At 43.7% G+C, this 14,966-nt stretch overlaps 1 protein-coding gene across 4 annotated transcripts in view; it reads left to right on the forward strand.

The window, feature by feature from the left end:
- The window catches only part of DGUOK (deoxyguanosine kinase), a 14,293-nt gene extending 703 nt beyond the window's left edge, over window positions 1-13,590 (forward strand). Inside the window, exons 2-7 of one of the 4 annotated variants that reach the window (XM_034761726.1) lie at window positions 1,692-1,804; window positions 4,310-4,497; window positions 9,174-9,321; window positions 10,747-10,862; window positions 11,888-11,987; window positions 12,767-13,002. In XM_034761726.1, coding sequence (XP_034617617.1) covers window positions 1,692-1,804; window positions 4,310-4,497; window positions 9,174-9,321; window positions 10,747-10,862; window positions 11,888-11,987; window positions 12,767-12,865 — 764 coding nt within the window. In that variant the 3' untranslated portion in view covers window positions 12,866-13,002. Of the gene's footprint in view, window positions 1-1,691; window positions 1,805-4,306; window positions 4,498-9,173; window positions 9,322-10,746; window positions 10,863-11,887; window positions 11,988-12,766; window positions 13,003-13,396 lie in introns of those variants that run through there. The other 3 variants (XM_034761728.1, XM_034761725.1, XM_034761727.1) reach the window with 3 other exon arrangements.
- The last annotated feature ends 1,376 nt before the right edge of the window (window positions 13,591-14,966 follow it).

The following is a 14,966-nucleotide window of genomic DNA, read 5'->3' on the forward strand; positions in this document are numbered from 1 at the left end:
GGGGGGGCTGGGTGGTGGGGCTGTGAGGGGAGCTGGGGGTGCTGGGCGGGGTGGGGGCTGTGAGGGGAGCTGGGGGCTGTGAGGAGAGGTGGGTGCTGGGGGGGATGGGGGCTGTGAGGTGGGGGGTGCTGTTAGGAGATGGGAGTTCTGTGAGGAGGGGGGGCTGGGTGGTGGGGCTGTGAGGGGAGCTGGGGGTGCTGTGAGGAGAGGGTGGTGCTGGGCAGGGGTGGGGGCTGTGAGGGGAGCTGGGGGTGCTGTGAGGAGAGGGTGGGGGTGCTGTGAGGAGGGGGGTGCTGGGTGGGGGTGCTGTGAGGAGGGGGGTGCTGGGTGGGGGTGCTGTGAGGGATGGTGGGGGTGCTGTGAGGAGACGGCGGGGGTGGGGGCTGTGAGGAGAGGGCGCGCTGAAGGAACATCAGAGGGGTCTGTACATCAGAGCTTTGGGCTAGAGTGTGAGAGAGAAAGGCAAACGGGCAGCGACAGTGCCCTAGCCTGTGTCACTGGCTATGGTGGTGTCGGTGTGGAGTGCAAACAGATTAGATATCTAAAAAGATTTGCTTTAAAGCTCTGTGTTGGATCTATCTTGTTAGTAACATAAGACCCTTCTATGCCCCTTATATTGCAAACTCTTAAACACATGAGTAATCACATTGACTTCAGTGGGATTTATAGTTAAGGATCTGTGGAAGGGGTTTGCAGAGATTGGGATCCAAAATATTATCTTGGAAGCTTGGACAGCATGCTCAGTACTGTACAGAACAGAAAGCAAGAGCCCATAGTTGTGGATCTTTTCTTTCAGAATCCAACAGTGCTCTCCTTAAATAATGAGATTATGATTTTGCTTCATAGTGTTAAATTTAACACTCTAGCACTTTGCTAATTCATACTAATGGATGGAAGATTCGTTGCAAGTGTCCAAACTTTGGAAACTAGTGTGGAACCAATAAAAAGCAAGGGTAATGAATCTTAGGGCAAACAGTAGATTGTATTAAAATTTCTATCATGGTAGATGCCCCAGCTGAGATCAGGGATGTACTGGGCTAGGCACAGTACAAACATAGAATACAATACAGTCCCAGACTCAGAGTTTATGATCTAAGGCCCCAATCTTCAAATACTCATTATGCATAGAGATGAGTGTTTTTAGAACTGTGGCCTTAAAAGTTAAGGCAGACAAATAGGAATAGACAACCAGCTTATTTTGTTAGTACTAGTACTTCATAAAGTCCTAGTAAGTCTACATCTTAGGTGTTCTTTAGGTGCCTCTTATATGTTGTCTGTGTCAAGTAAATGTATTGTTATATATTTGGCTTTTAAAAAAAAAAAAAGATAGGGTCTCATACTGAGTCTCTATTCAATCTTTGAGAAGTGGGAGAAGCTGTTAATTGTGTGCTGATTTGAGAGAGTTTCTTCTGTATGGAGAGGGGGGTTACCAAAAGGTATTTTTAGTGTATTTTTTAAAACAAAATATGTACTAAATACATGTCAAAACAATGGCAACTTTACTGCTATTGGAGGCAGGATACTGGGCTAGATGACTAAAGGTCTGATCAGGCATGGCAAATCCTGCATGTATCATTGTCTCTATTTTTACTTAAGAAAGTCTTTTTTATTTTTAATTGAGCTTACCTGCAGGATCTGATAATGCTTTCCTAACCAGACTTTGACAACTGCTTTTGTATTTTAATTTGCAGCTGTGGGCAAGTCCACTTTCGTAAGGCTGCTGGGAAAAACCTTTCCAGAATGGCAAATGGCTACAGAACCAGTGGCAAAATGGCAAAAGGTTCAAGCTTCCAGTAGCAGAGAGGTAAGTGTGAAAGTGAATAACCAGAGTGGGGGTTCATGGGCGCTGTGACAAGAGTTTCCATCACCTGGCTTTAGGCTTTTCAAAATTTGTTGTGTGATTTTTTTTGTTGTTGTTGTTGTTGTTGTTATTATTATTATTATTATTTTTTAGTGGTGCTTATGAACCTCGGGGACCTAAATCCTCTCTTTATCCGCAGCATAGGTACGTCATGAGCAGTGTCAGGACATGCTTTGCTCATTGTTCTACTATTGTGCCTCAACCTTTCTCTGTAAGACAAGATTAAGAAGGGAGTTCAGTGACAACATCATCAGGTTTAACTGGTCTCTATTCAAGATGGTTTTCCTCATCCATAAATCTCTTCCATAACTTGATACTTGAATAGATACATGTTTTTAAAGGGGAGATAAATATTTATCATGCCAACTCCTGTGATCTAGACTACGATTGCATTAACTTTAAATTCTTAAGAGCTTTAAAAAATAAATCCCTGTTTCCAGAGGACAAATATTTTTTTACTTGCATTGAGTTCAGCTCTCTAATGGCAAAAGAAATGTTGAGCAGAACAACCGGATTCTTATTAAAGACCTAGATGGGATCTGCTAATGCTTTGTATCTCTGTAGTCTCCCTGATATTTCTTGTACAGGACTTGCATCTTTAATTTATCATGAGCTCATTGTCGTGATTTTTTTTTTTTTTTTTAATGATGTACATGTATCAACCGCTCCTGACCAGCAATAGTAGCAATTTTCTATGAAGTACCACAACCCAGGAGGGGACAACACCTGCTCTCCTCCTTCATGATAAACTCCATGGAGTAACTGGGGTAGGCGGGTAAGGCAAGCATAATTTTTGTCCCCAAATGGTTGACAAGCAGCCATCTGGGATCAAGGTCAAACATGTGCCTTGTTACTAAGAAGGCTAACAGCATATTGGGCTGCATTAGTAGCAGCATTGCCAACAGATCAAGGGAAGTGATTATTCCCCTCTATTCGGCACTAGTGAGGCCACATCTGGAGTATTGTGTGCAGTTTTGGGCCGCCCACTACAGAAAGATGTGGACAAATTGGAGAGAGTCCAGCAGAGGGCAACAAAAACGATTAGGGGACTGGGGCCCATGACTACGAGGAGACGCTGAGGAAACGGGGGTTTAGTCTGCAGAAGAGAAGAGTGAGGGGGGATTTGGTAGCAGCCTTCAACTACCTGGAGGGGGGTTCCAAAGAGGATGGCGCTAGTCTGTTCAAAGTGGAGGCAGATGACCGAACAAGAAGCAGTGGTCTCAAGTTGCAGTGGGAGAGGTCTAGGTTGGATATTAGGAGGGTGGTGAAGCACTGGAATGGGTTACCTAGGGAGGTGGTGGAATCTCCATTCTTAGAGGTTTTTAAGGCCCGGTTTGACAAAGCCCTGGCTGGGATGATTTAGTTGGTGTTGGTCCTGCTTTGAGCAGGGGGTTGGACTAGATGACCTCCAGAGGTCTCTTCCAACTCTAATCTTCTATGATTCTATGTGCGTTAGAGAAAAAAGATTATTGCTGAGTTTTCTGTGTCCAGTTCTGGTGTCAACACTTTTTTTAAACTGGAGAGGATTCAGAGAAGAGCTACAGGAATAATCTGAGGTCTGGAAAACATGCAGTAAGAGATTTAAGGAGCTTAATCTATTTAGTTAATCAAGGAAGAGGTTAAGAGGTGACTTGATCATGGTCTAGAAATCCCTTTACAGTGACTCTAGCTATCAAAGGCAGAATAAAATCCAGTGGTTTGTAGTAGAAAAATTAAAACTGGAAATAAAAAGTTGTACCTTAACAGTGAGGGTAGCTAATCATTGGAATAACTTAAGGTAAATTCCTCATCACTTGGAGTCTTTAAATTGAGGTTGGATATCTCTAAAATGCTCTAGTTCAATGGCCCTCAACTTTTCCAAACAACTGTACCCCTTTCAGGAGTCTGATTTGTCTTGCGTACCCCCAAGTTTCGCCACACTTAAAAACTAATTGCTTACCTTCTCATTTTTACATATAGTTATAAAATAACTCCATTGGAATATAACTATTGTATTACATTCCAGTGTATAGCATATAGAGCAGTATAAACAAGTCATTGTCTGTATGAAATTTTAGTTTGTACTGACTTCGCTATGTAGCCTGTTGTAAAACTAGGCTGAGTTGATGTACCCCCTGAAAGAGCTCTGCATACCCCCAGGGGTATGGGTACCCCTGGTCGAGAACCATTGCTCTAGTTCAACTCAAGCTATTGGGCTCAAATAGCGTCACGTACATAGCAGAGAATAACCTCCTCCACTACAGCAATCCCTGGGTGAAATTCCCTGGCCTATGTAATGCAAGAAATCAGACTAGATGATCATAGTTATTCCTTCTGATGTGCAGATCTGAGTCTTGCACCTGTTCTACACTGAGAATACCCTGCGTCCAGTCATAGGGATGGGTAGCCTGAGAACCTCTTTCAGTGAGACTTTCTTCTTAAATGTGCCTTTTTGCCATTCCCTAGCAGACCTCGTCTTCTCAGAACTTTGGCAACCTGCTTCAAATGGTCTATCAGGAGCCTTCTCGGTGGTCCTATACGTTCCAGACATACTCCTGCATGAGTCGACTTAAGGCCCAGCTGGAGCCCCTTTCAGAGAAGCTGTTGAAGACCTGGGATCCAGTGCAGATTTTTGAGAGATCTGTATACAGTGATAGGTACAATGCTAAAAATCTCCAAACCCCTGACTGCTCCAGCTAAACTACAGTGCTTTGTTAGTCAGTATGTGCGGAGAAACATGGCAATGCCATTTAAGATACCATGTCTCTTTTATAAAAAATAGGCCATGTTTCACCATAATATCACAAACATTTCTTATCATAGTACCTCTGATGTAGAGAGTATTACCTCTGTTTTACAGATGGGGAAACTGAGGCATTGAGCCAAAGAGCCAAATTCATTGCTGTTCTGCACCTTGTGTTGTCACTTACACCAGTGTAAAATAAATGTAAAATGCCATCAGAACAGAAGGGTAGAATTTCATACTTGCTGTGCACCAGTGTAAATGACTGCACAAAGTGCAGGGTGTTGGTGAACCGAACCCAAGGTTGCACAGGAAGTGTGTGGCAGAGGTGGAAATTGAATTCAGGTTTCCTGAGTCCCAGTCAAGTGCCTTAACAAAAGATGATCCTTCCATAAACTGCCCCAGATTTTGTCTTTTGGCACCTACAGGAGCAGCAGAAATGGTGGATTAATGATTGAATTCTAGGTCTCTGTGATGCACAAATCTGCATGTGTTCAAGCATCTCAGAAATCAAACACATTCAGAGTATATTCTGGACTAGTGATGAGATGATAATGCAATCTATCTGGCACTTGAATGGGCTAAAGTCCTACTGTCAACATAAACTTGAAACTGATATTTAAAAAAGAAAATCACATATGTTAATAATAGATCCAGAGGTAATTGGTGTCCTCTAAAAACCTAAGAGAGGGAACACAAGAGGTAGTTTGGATTTTCAGATTCAAATTTGTTTTTCATTATTTTTCTTGCTTCCAATTTACAATGCACTCGACTCAGGGAATGAAAGTAGCTTGGTCAGTTTCACTCTTAGGTATACATGGAACTCTGCCTGATGGTTGCCTGATTCATTTAGGTTAAAAAGGTCAAACAAAATTATCTTGCTGATACCTCAAGGGTCATAGGTTCATGTAATATGCACATGATATTTATGAATGTTTCACATGATTTTAATTGGAGCAGTTCATACATGTTCACACTGCTTTCATTTACTCGGGTGTAAATTGGAAATAACTCCATTGTAATTACCAGTGTGACTAAGCAGACTTTGTCTTACATGAAGAAAGCACACCGTATGCCACCATTCTCAGCAGTCCATTTCTAAAGGACAAACGAAAACCTTAGCTAGTAAGCTAAATGTCCTTAAGTTCCAAGGACTAGTTAAAGCTGATCTATGGTGTTTGTTGTGCTGTAGTCCATTTCATTTCCTGATTCTCTTGCATTAACTTGATGCTGTTGTGGTTGGTTTTCCAGCACAGCAGAAGAATGTTAATTAAAGCAGTTAATTTAAAGGTTTATATATTCATTTAAATGTTTCCATTTGTATTATTTCAAAGAAACAATCTTTAGAACCTAGTTGAACATGTATTTTGAGTTGCTAATTGCCACTTATGTTGCAGACCAAAAAGAACCATCCTCACTCATTTAATTAAAGTTTCATGTGTGTACTGGAAGGAGCTTGATATATTTTGTAGTTCCTGTCAGATAATGGGACTTGCAGTGTTTAAACAGATGTTGACTTGAAAAATGGGAATTACAAGGTTTTCTGTGTGTCCAGTTGTATGAAGCGGAGCATGAGGTATACTGAAAGTGTTTGTTTTCCAAAGAGGTGTCTCCTATGATGTAATGCCTTCTAGGCTATTTGGAATATGTTGGCACTAGATCTGGCTAAAGGGTCACTTTTTCCAGATGCCTTGGTGAAGTGGATTGGAGGTGAGGTAATAAACTATATTTATGCATTCGCTGAAAGTGAGGGAAGTGTGAACATTACATAAGAGAAGCATAAACAGTGTGTTCGAAGCAAACGCTTTGGGTTGAGACTTGTGAAAGAGGGAAGTAATTCATGGTGTGTGGGGAAAAATATAACCCCTGACTATAATTCACTATTTAAAAAAAAAAAAAATAGTAGCTGGCTGTTTTAGTAGCATCTCTGTAATTCAAGGGCAGCATTTCAGCGAAGGGCCCTGAAGTAGAGGGTTTTCAGTGGGACCATTCCAAAGACTCAACCAAAATTTGTTAATCTTGAGGCCATGCTCCAAGACCCATTTCCACAGTTTTTGCCCGCAAGCAGTGCGGGAGGGCGTTAACACCTTTTCGGTTCTGGGGATTAAGCTCTTCTAGAAGGGGAAAGTTAATGTATGATACCAGTCCCACATTGCAGTCTGGGAAACCTATTTTCACTTAAATGTGTTGGAATTAAATGTCTGAGGGAATTGGTAATGAGTTAATTGAGCCTTACAACTTTAGGGCGCTGTTTCAAATCATGCTTAGGTCAGTAGTGACCAAAAATTGTTACTGCCCTATGTCATGCCCAGTTGGTGGTCTGTGTGAAATGAGTTGGTGAGTCTCTGCCTTGCTGCAGCTGGGGTGGGGATGGAGAGCCTCACATCACACCACACAGCCAACACGATTGGTACTATCTGACCTCATCATTGCTGGTTGTCTCAGCAGACGGGTAAAAGACTGAATGCTCCAATGAGACACAACTCCCTTCCCAACCCTAGAGAAGGTCTGTTGTATTAATTTAGGTGGAGTACATATGGGCCAAAGATGTTAACATAACCCAGTCACCATCCAACACTAAACAGTCTTAAACAAGGTGTGAGGTTTGGTATACAGAGACCTCAGCCTGCTTAGCACCATGGCGCAAACACCATTAAAAATCCAGAAAAGGTTGTTGATTTTTGTTTTCCCCCAGGGGAGGGATAGCTCAGTGGTTTGAGCATCAGCCTGCTAAACCCAGCCTTGTGAGTTCAATCCTTGAGTGGGCCATTTGGGGATTTAATTGGGGATTGGCCCTACTTTGAGCAGGGGGTTGGACTAGATGACCTCCTGAGGTCCCTTCCAACCCTGATATTCTATGAAGAGAAGGAAAAACAGTTAAAGCATTTGAAATGTAAAGCATTAAATAAGGCTTTAATTTAACAATATTTCTTGTTTCCTTTCCCTTTTGCTAGAGAGAGGTTTAAAAGGAAAAGCCCTTTGTTTGATAGTCTCTTAGGCTATGTCTACACTACAGACCTTACGGTGGCACAGCTGTACCGCTGCAGTTTCCTGGCACAGAGCAGCTACACAGGAGGAGAGAGTTCTCCTGCCGGCGTAATTAAACCACTTCAAACGAGCGGCGGGAGAGCATCTCTCGCTGATATAGTGCTGTCCACACCGGCACTTAGAATCATAGAATATCAGGGTTAGAAGGGACCTCAGAAGGTCATCTAGTCCAACCCCCTGCTCAAAGCAGGACCAATCCCCAATTTTTGCCCCACATCCCTAAGTGGCCCCCTCAAGGATTGAGCTCACAACCCTGGGTTTAGTAGGACAATACTCAAACCACTGAGCTATCCCTCCCTGTGGGAAAACCCTGTGAGTTAGGGGTGGGTTTTTTTTTTTCTTCCCCACACTGCAGACTGACAAACATGCTAGTGTAGACAAAGCCTTAGATGGTATCCAAAAACGGCAATAACTCTTCTTTTTGGGGGGACGCAAAAGCTGGTTGATACGGGCTAAAGCTGCTGTTTGTTGAAATCAGTTTTAGAAGGAAAAGCTCTCTTGTTTCAGAGTCTCTTATGTGGTTATAACTCATCCCAGATTGTGTTTCGAATTCAGCTGGAGCTGACAGAAATGGTGATGTCATCTGGGTCCCTCCCTGTGGCCTGGTTTGGTCAGAACGTCTGTCACGGTCCCAAAGGCCCCAGGTTGCAGGAAGTGGTAGTGGTGGCAGCCCTGAGGGCAAGTCTTGCTTCAGTAGCCTCCGTTGTTTCTTTGAGTGTCCCCACCCAACCCTCAAAATTCTCTTTTTGTAAGGACCCAACAAGGGAGTGATGTGTGGAGTAGCTCATTTCCTCATTATTTTGTCCACCAATTAGGCCTAATAGCTGACACGCCAATTTTGGTTCACTAACATCCAGCTCCACATAATCTATTTTTCACAAGCATGATTTCAACAATCCTTGAGAACTGTATCAGTAGGCTATTTTTGTTTAGACTGTTTCAGTTTTTCTGTCTCCTTTTTGTGCCTTTTCCCATAAATATTTGTTATTATAGGTTATTGTGACATCACATGAACTTTCACTCACTTCTTACAATTAAACTCATGACTAAGGGTATATTTTTATAGGCCCTCTTATCACAATGGGCCCCTACAAGTCAAGTTTGAGGTACATTGGTAGGGTGGTATAAGAGGGAAGCTCCCCCAGCCACTGTCAACTCCATCCCTGTTCTGTAGGTAAATATGCCCTCATCCTCCAGGGCTGACAGCCCAATCAACACCGCTACAACTGCACTACCTAGTCCAGAACTAAGACAATTAGCAATAGAAAAACCCTCGAGTAACTGTTCTGCTATCCAGTGTGACATTGTTTGAACAGCCCAACTTGTCTCTCTTCTCTGGGTACTGAAACGTCTGTGTTAAGTCTATGCTGTCGACATGGCCTCTTGGAACAGGGGCTGTGTCTTCCTGTGTGTCTGTGCAGTGCCTGGTGCATTATGGATCTTACCACAGTTGAATGACAAAGTATATTTTTAGAACTGCAGGGAGTTTGTTTAGGCAGGTTTAATTTACTTGCTGTTCTCTTTTTGTCCTTCCTTTCCTAGGTACATCTTTGCTAAGAATCTCTTTGAGCTTGGCCACCTCGCTGAGATTGAATGGACCATTTACCAGGATTTGCACACCTTCCTCCTACAAGAGTTCGGGGATCGAATTGCTCTGCATGGCTTTCTGTATCTCCAGGCAACTCCAGAGGTAACTGAGAGCATGACTGGAAACTAACTAAAATCATCTCTAGTGGCTGCATTGAAGGCTGGCCTTGCTTTCCTTGAGAGGCAAAGGAACTCTGGACCATATCAGCTCAGAAACAGACTGGGACTCAAGAGGCCTGGGTTCAACTCCCAGCCTTGCTGTGTAATTTGGGTCAAGTCAGTTAATCCCTATGCCTCAGTTCCCAGTCTGTATGATGATGATAGCCCAGTAATTAATGCGGGGTGGGTGTCTCTGAAAGGTTCCAGAAATGTGAGAGGGTAAAAAACAATACACCTAAGGACTTGTCTGCACTAGAGATTCCTGTGATTGCCAACTTATGTACCCATCCTAGTATAATTCTGGCACATCCTTCTGTAAAGAACCTTCTAACTGCGCTGGGCTCTCACTGTAAAGGTCTTGACACAGTTTGCAACTGCTCAAGGCAGGAAAGCAGCAAGTAGTTGAGGTCAGTCACTAGTTGTATTATGGTAGCTCCTGGAAGCCTGGACCAAGATTGAGGCCCCAGTGTTCAAGGCACTATGTGTATACGTAGTGAGAGACAGTCCCTTTTCTGAAGAACTTGCCCTAAGCAGACAAAACAAAGGGTGAGAGGGGAAACTGAGGCACAAAGAATCCAGTTACTTGGCTAAGCTTACACAGCAGATCAGTAGCAGAATCGGGAATAGAACCCAAATCTCAAGTGCTAATCCAGGGCTCTGTGAACTGGACCACATTGCCTCTCCAGTGAGGGCTATTTTCTTCTAAGAAAATATTCTGTAACCCAGAGGGAAAATCAGTTCCCTCTGTTATGTAGTGCTGACTATGCAGTCTTTGTTCCAAACAGCTACTCTTTGCTCATGTTTTTTAAAGGCTTAGCCTCAGTATATGGGAAACTACTTTGAGGGTTGGGGAAATATAGACTGCTTTTATGTATGGATGGCTTCTCTTGGGGCTTCCTCTTTGTGCATCATGTTGGCTCTTCCGCTACCTGATGATGGCTGGATTCAGCTTCTTCCAGAGCTGTATCTGTCAACACTGACACAAGTTGCTGCCCTTCTAGCACTGGGCGGGTGTGTATGTAAACATACCAAGTATGGGGCCCAGTTGTGCTTGTAGTGAAGTTAATGGAGTTTTGCCCCTGACTCCAGTGGATGAAAGGTCAAGTCCTTACATACCCACTAAACGTCTGGCCCTAGACAGGCATTGTGAATTCTAACTTGTCTGTTGTGTGAAGCCATCCCTACTTTGTGTGGCTGCATCCCTTTTCAGCTGCCTAATGCTGAATTTGAACTACTGCTTTTGTCTGAAGTGCCCCATACCCATTGGCCCCATGCAAATGTGGTTAGGTTTGCAAAGCAGACCTCATTGAGTCCTGTGGGTAAATGAGTGGGTCATGCTAATGGAGGAGCTGTCATTTCCTCCCTTCAGAAATGTCTGGAGCGATTGCACCGAAGGGGGAGGCCTGAGGAGAAGGCGATCCAGTTGGAATATCTGGAGCAGCTTCACACTCAGCATGAAAACTGGCTAGTAAAGAAAACCACGGAGTAAGTGACAATAGAAATGGCTTCCAGATTCTCAGCGAAGCAAGCCTGGCACTTTAAATGGGTGAATAATAATCTGGTACCCTTTCCCAACCCTAGAGATTCCCTCCCTGATGCCTCCAGCTGTCCACCACCCTTCTTCATCCCTCACTTAGTCCTCCCATTACCCAGCCAGCTTTCTGCCATCTATCTTAATGACACCGAACACAGTCTTCTAAGGACATTTCAGCAGGCTCATCCCTTTCAGCAGTAGGCTCCCCTTTGTTACTTGTGCTTCTTTCCATCACACCAAATCCTTTAGTTCCTTCCCAGAGATCACTCTAACCCAACTACAGTCAGATAGTCAAGGGGCTGCTGCTTCTGGGGCTTCTCCACTGACTACTCATTCTATCACTTTTCATACCACACAGCAGGGTCACAGAAATAAAGTCACTTGCCCAAGGTATCACAGCCAATCAGTGATAGAACCCAAGGGTTCGGGGTTCCAGTCCTCTGCTCTATTAGGCATGTTCCCTTCCCAGATACCAACAGGGTATAACAAAATTCATGATGGGCCTCAGAAGAGGGAGAAAGCTCATCTACCTCATGAAAATCTAAGGTGACCCCTTCTCTTCCATACTCTTACCTTGGGTTTTGCTTGTATAATGTGCTGGTAGTTTACTGAATCTTGGAGTCCAAACAGGGTATAGGTATCTTGCTCGGAAGCAAGTAGAGAGCTCTGCTGTCTTAGGTGCTGATGCCAATGGGAGTGGAGGGTTCCAGGCATCTCTCAGCATCAAGCCCTTTGCTTGGAAATCTTCTCTTTCGATGGGGCAGGAGGGAAGGGACTTGTTCTCTGCAGCTGGAGGAGTCTTCTTTTAATGATGGTGAAATTCTTATGCAGCAGACATCCTCCTTACGATAAAATAAACGTATGTTGAAGCAGTGGTGTGACACATCTGTTCCGTGTCTGGGCATATTGTCTCTTACCTCTCCCCAGAGGTACACTTAATAAGCCTATTGTTCAATTCTCTTTTTGTTTTCTTCAGGGTCCACTTTGAAAACCTAAGGAATGCTCCAGTCTTTGTGCTTGATGTCAATAATGATTTTGAGGATGACCCAGCTGAACAAGAGGAGCTCATGAGGAAGGTAAGCAGTGATGATACTAGCTCATTTTTGCTATTCATGTAAAACGCAGAATTAGACATGTTGTGTGAGAATGAGGAATATTTTCTTTCTCCTTTGCATGTCTTTCTCCTTCTAATAGCCATCTGTTATGTACTGTCCTATCAGCTTGGACTGTCCCTGCAGCAATATCACCTTATACTCTGATCCCATTTCATCCCACAAGCTAATCAGTCAGGTGGGGTCAGCAATTGGACAAGAGAGCTCCAGGTGCTGTATATGTATGCTAGTTACTGTCTCCAGCATCCAGGGTTGGTATTAAGAGATGCTGTGCTGCTAGAGGTGATGACTTATAGATAAGACATAAAACTAAAGGCCTGATTGCTGTGAGATCTTTAGAGTCACACTTCTTGAAAGGCATAGTTTTCCCCTCTTGGCCAAATGCTGTATCAGGTAATAACATGCTATCTGTGTAAATTACCACTGAAGTTGCTGTTGGATATGATTTTCCAGTTTCCTACCCTGAACCATAGCTGTTTAATAGCTTACAAAAATGCTGACGGGTTTCACCTCAGAGGCACTGTATTTCAGTACTGGAGAAAAACGATCCTTCTGAATAGATTTTAAAACTATAGCTCCTCTCATCCTTGAGGAGCCTGAATAAATAAAAGATGACAATATTACTTCTCTGATCAGTGAAAATATACCATGAATTCTGCCAGGAAGTTCATAGTGGAGGTTTGTTTGTTTAAGAGCAGGATAATGTTTGTCCATTTTTATTATTACTACTTGTATTATGATAGGTACCTAGGAGCCACAGTCCTGGACCAGGAATCCATTGCGTGAGGCACTGTGCAAACACAGAAGATAGTAGTATTCTTCCTTTTGTGGGGTTGTATTGATGTGGTGACTGGCTTGCTAGAGGGGAAATGCTGGTATTTTCCCAGGGAATACATTGGTGGGATTGTATTCTACCAATATTGTGTATGTAATACATTCATGTATGTATGAGTCTAATAAACAAGTTACGTTTCACAGACTTGTTAAATATGAGTACATTGCAGTGTTACTGCCTGTCCTCTAAAATGTATATGAAAAATTGTATGCTTGATTGTACTCTTCATGTGTGTTTGTATAGCACCTGCCACAATGGGGGGCCTTGACCTTGATGGTGAACTTTGAGCACTACTGCAATGAAAATAGTGATATCTTCTTCATTGACCCCCTCCAGGTCAAAAATTTTAAGACCTGCTAAAGCTTGTTGCTCTATCAGTATTCCTAAGAAAATAGTCTAACTTTGAAGTCCTTGTGATGACTCCTTAGCAAATAGATGGTTTTGAATGAAATGTAGAACTACTTAAGTTTCTGTTGCATGCTTTTCGTGCAGTCTGATAAATTTCACTTTTATAAAAGGTGCTCTCTTTCCCCCACAGGTAAAGGCTTTTATAAAGACTCTGTGATCTGAAGCTTTGCCATCTCCCTCCACTACCAATCCAGAATTTCTTATTTATTTGCGACCAGTTGAACCTGATAATGCTGCTTGCCATTAAAAGGTCAAACAAAATAATCAGCAAATCTGTGTGTCAAACTTGGAAGGCCAAAAATGTAACTGAGGTATTTTAGTGAATTACACTTGAATTCTGTGTTTTTTCTTCCAAACCAAATGTTACTTTTCCAGGGAGGGAGAAAAGATGTACAGTCACCCATGAGCAACCCTATAGTAACAAACCCATGTGGGTCTAATGGAAAGAAGAAGATTAAGAATCACAGGAAAATTAATTTTCTGATCTTCCAAAGGGTGTTATGATCAGTGGGGGAAAGAAGTGATTTTAGACGTTATGAAAAATCCCTTCTACTTATGCCACAGCTTAAGTATTTCAAACTTGATTTCCTTTCATTGCTGAAGGTGATCTTCAGAAACCTTCTATTCCATTCCATGTGAATGTACCCAATGAGGGTGTTGTAAAGAATTATAGGAACCAATGGTCCTGATTCCCCAGTTCTGCACCTGTGCAAAGTGAATGTAATATGCTGCCAAATCAGTGTCAGCATGTCACACTCATTTAGCACAAGTGCAAGTGGTACGTTCAAGTCAGTGGAGAATAAGACCCAACATAGCCATTTTTGGCACTTCTAATCCACTCATTGCAGTAGAAGGCAAAGACTTATTTAATATTAAGCCAGATTCTCTTATTAAGTTTGCAACTTACTTGGTGTGTTTTCCACATCTTGAGCCTAATGATGAATTACCCTAGTATTAGGGTTACCATATTTCAGCAAGCGAAAAAGAGGACTGGAGGAGCCCCGCCCCTATCCTGCCCTAGCCCCGCCCCTGCCCCACCTACTTCCCGCCCCCCTCAGAACTCCCAACCCCCCCCCTCGCTCCTTGTCCCCTGACTGCCCCTTCCTAAGACCCCCCCTCCCTAACTGCCCCCCAGGACCCTACCCCCTACCTGTACCCTGACTGCCCAAAACCTTATCCACACACCTCCCAGAAAGCCCCCCCGAACACCTGACACCCCCCCCATCTCTTGACTGCCCCCTCCAGAACCTCCCTGCCCCTTCTCTGACCCCCTGGCTCCCTTGTTGTTGGCCTTCGGTTCGCCTAAGGTCTCTGTGAGCTTGCTCGGGAACTGCCTGAGCCGTTCGTCCCTGCACGCTGGGGAGCGGGGGAGGAGCTCCAGACTGCTGGAGGCGATCTGCGAATGCAGGGAGGGAGGGAGTGAGCTCTGCTGCAGGGGGGAGGAGGGACTCTCTCTGGCTGTCAGAGCCCCATGTCAGTGGCACCATCCAGCTGCCCTGTTAGCCGCGCGCGCTCTGCATGGGGGGGGAAGTCCGGACATTTACAAATTCCCCCCGGATGCTATTTTTAGCTCAAAAATCCGAACATGTCCGGGGGAATCCATACGAATGGTAACCCTACCTAGTATCATCTCATCAGCCAGATAGCTGCTGGAGCCCTGGCAGAAGGAAAAGAGAAATGGCATACCATATATTGTCTGA

Source organism: Trachemys scripta, chromosome 2 (assembly GCF_013100865.1).
Source record: "Trachemys scripta elegans isolate TJP31775 chromosome 2, CAS_Tse_1.0, whole genome shotgun sequence".
NCBI lineage: Eukaryota > Metazoa > Chordata > Testudines > Emydidae > Trachemys > Trachemys scripta.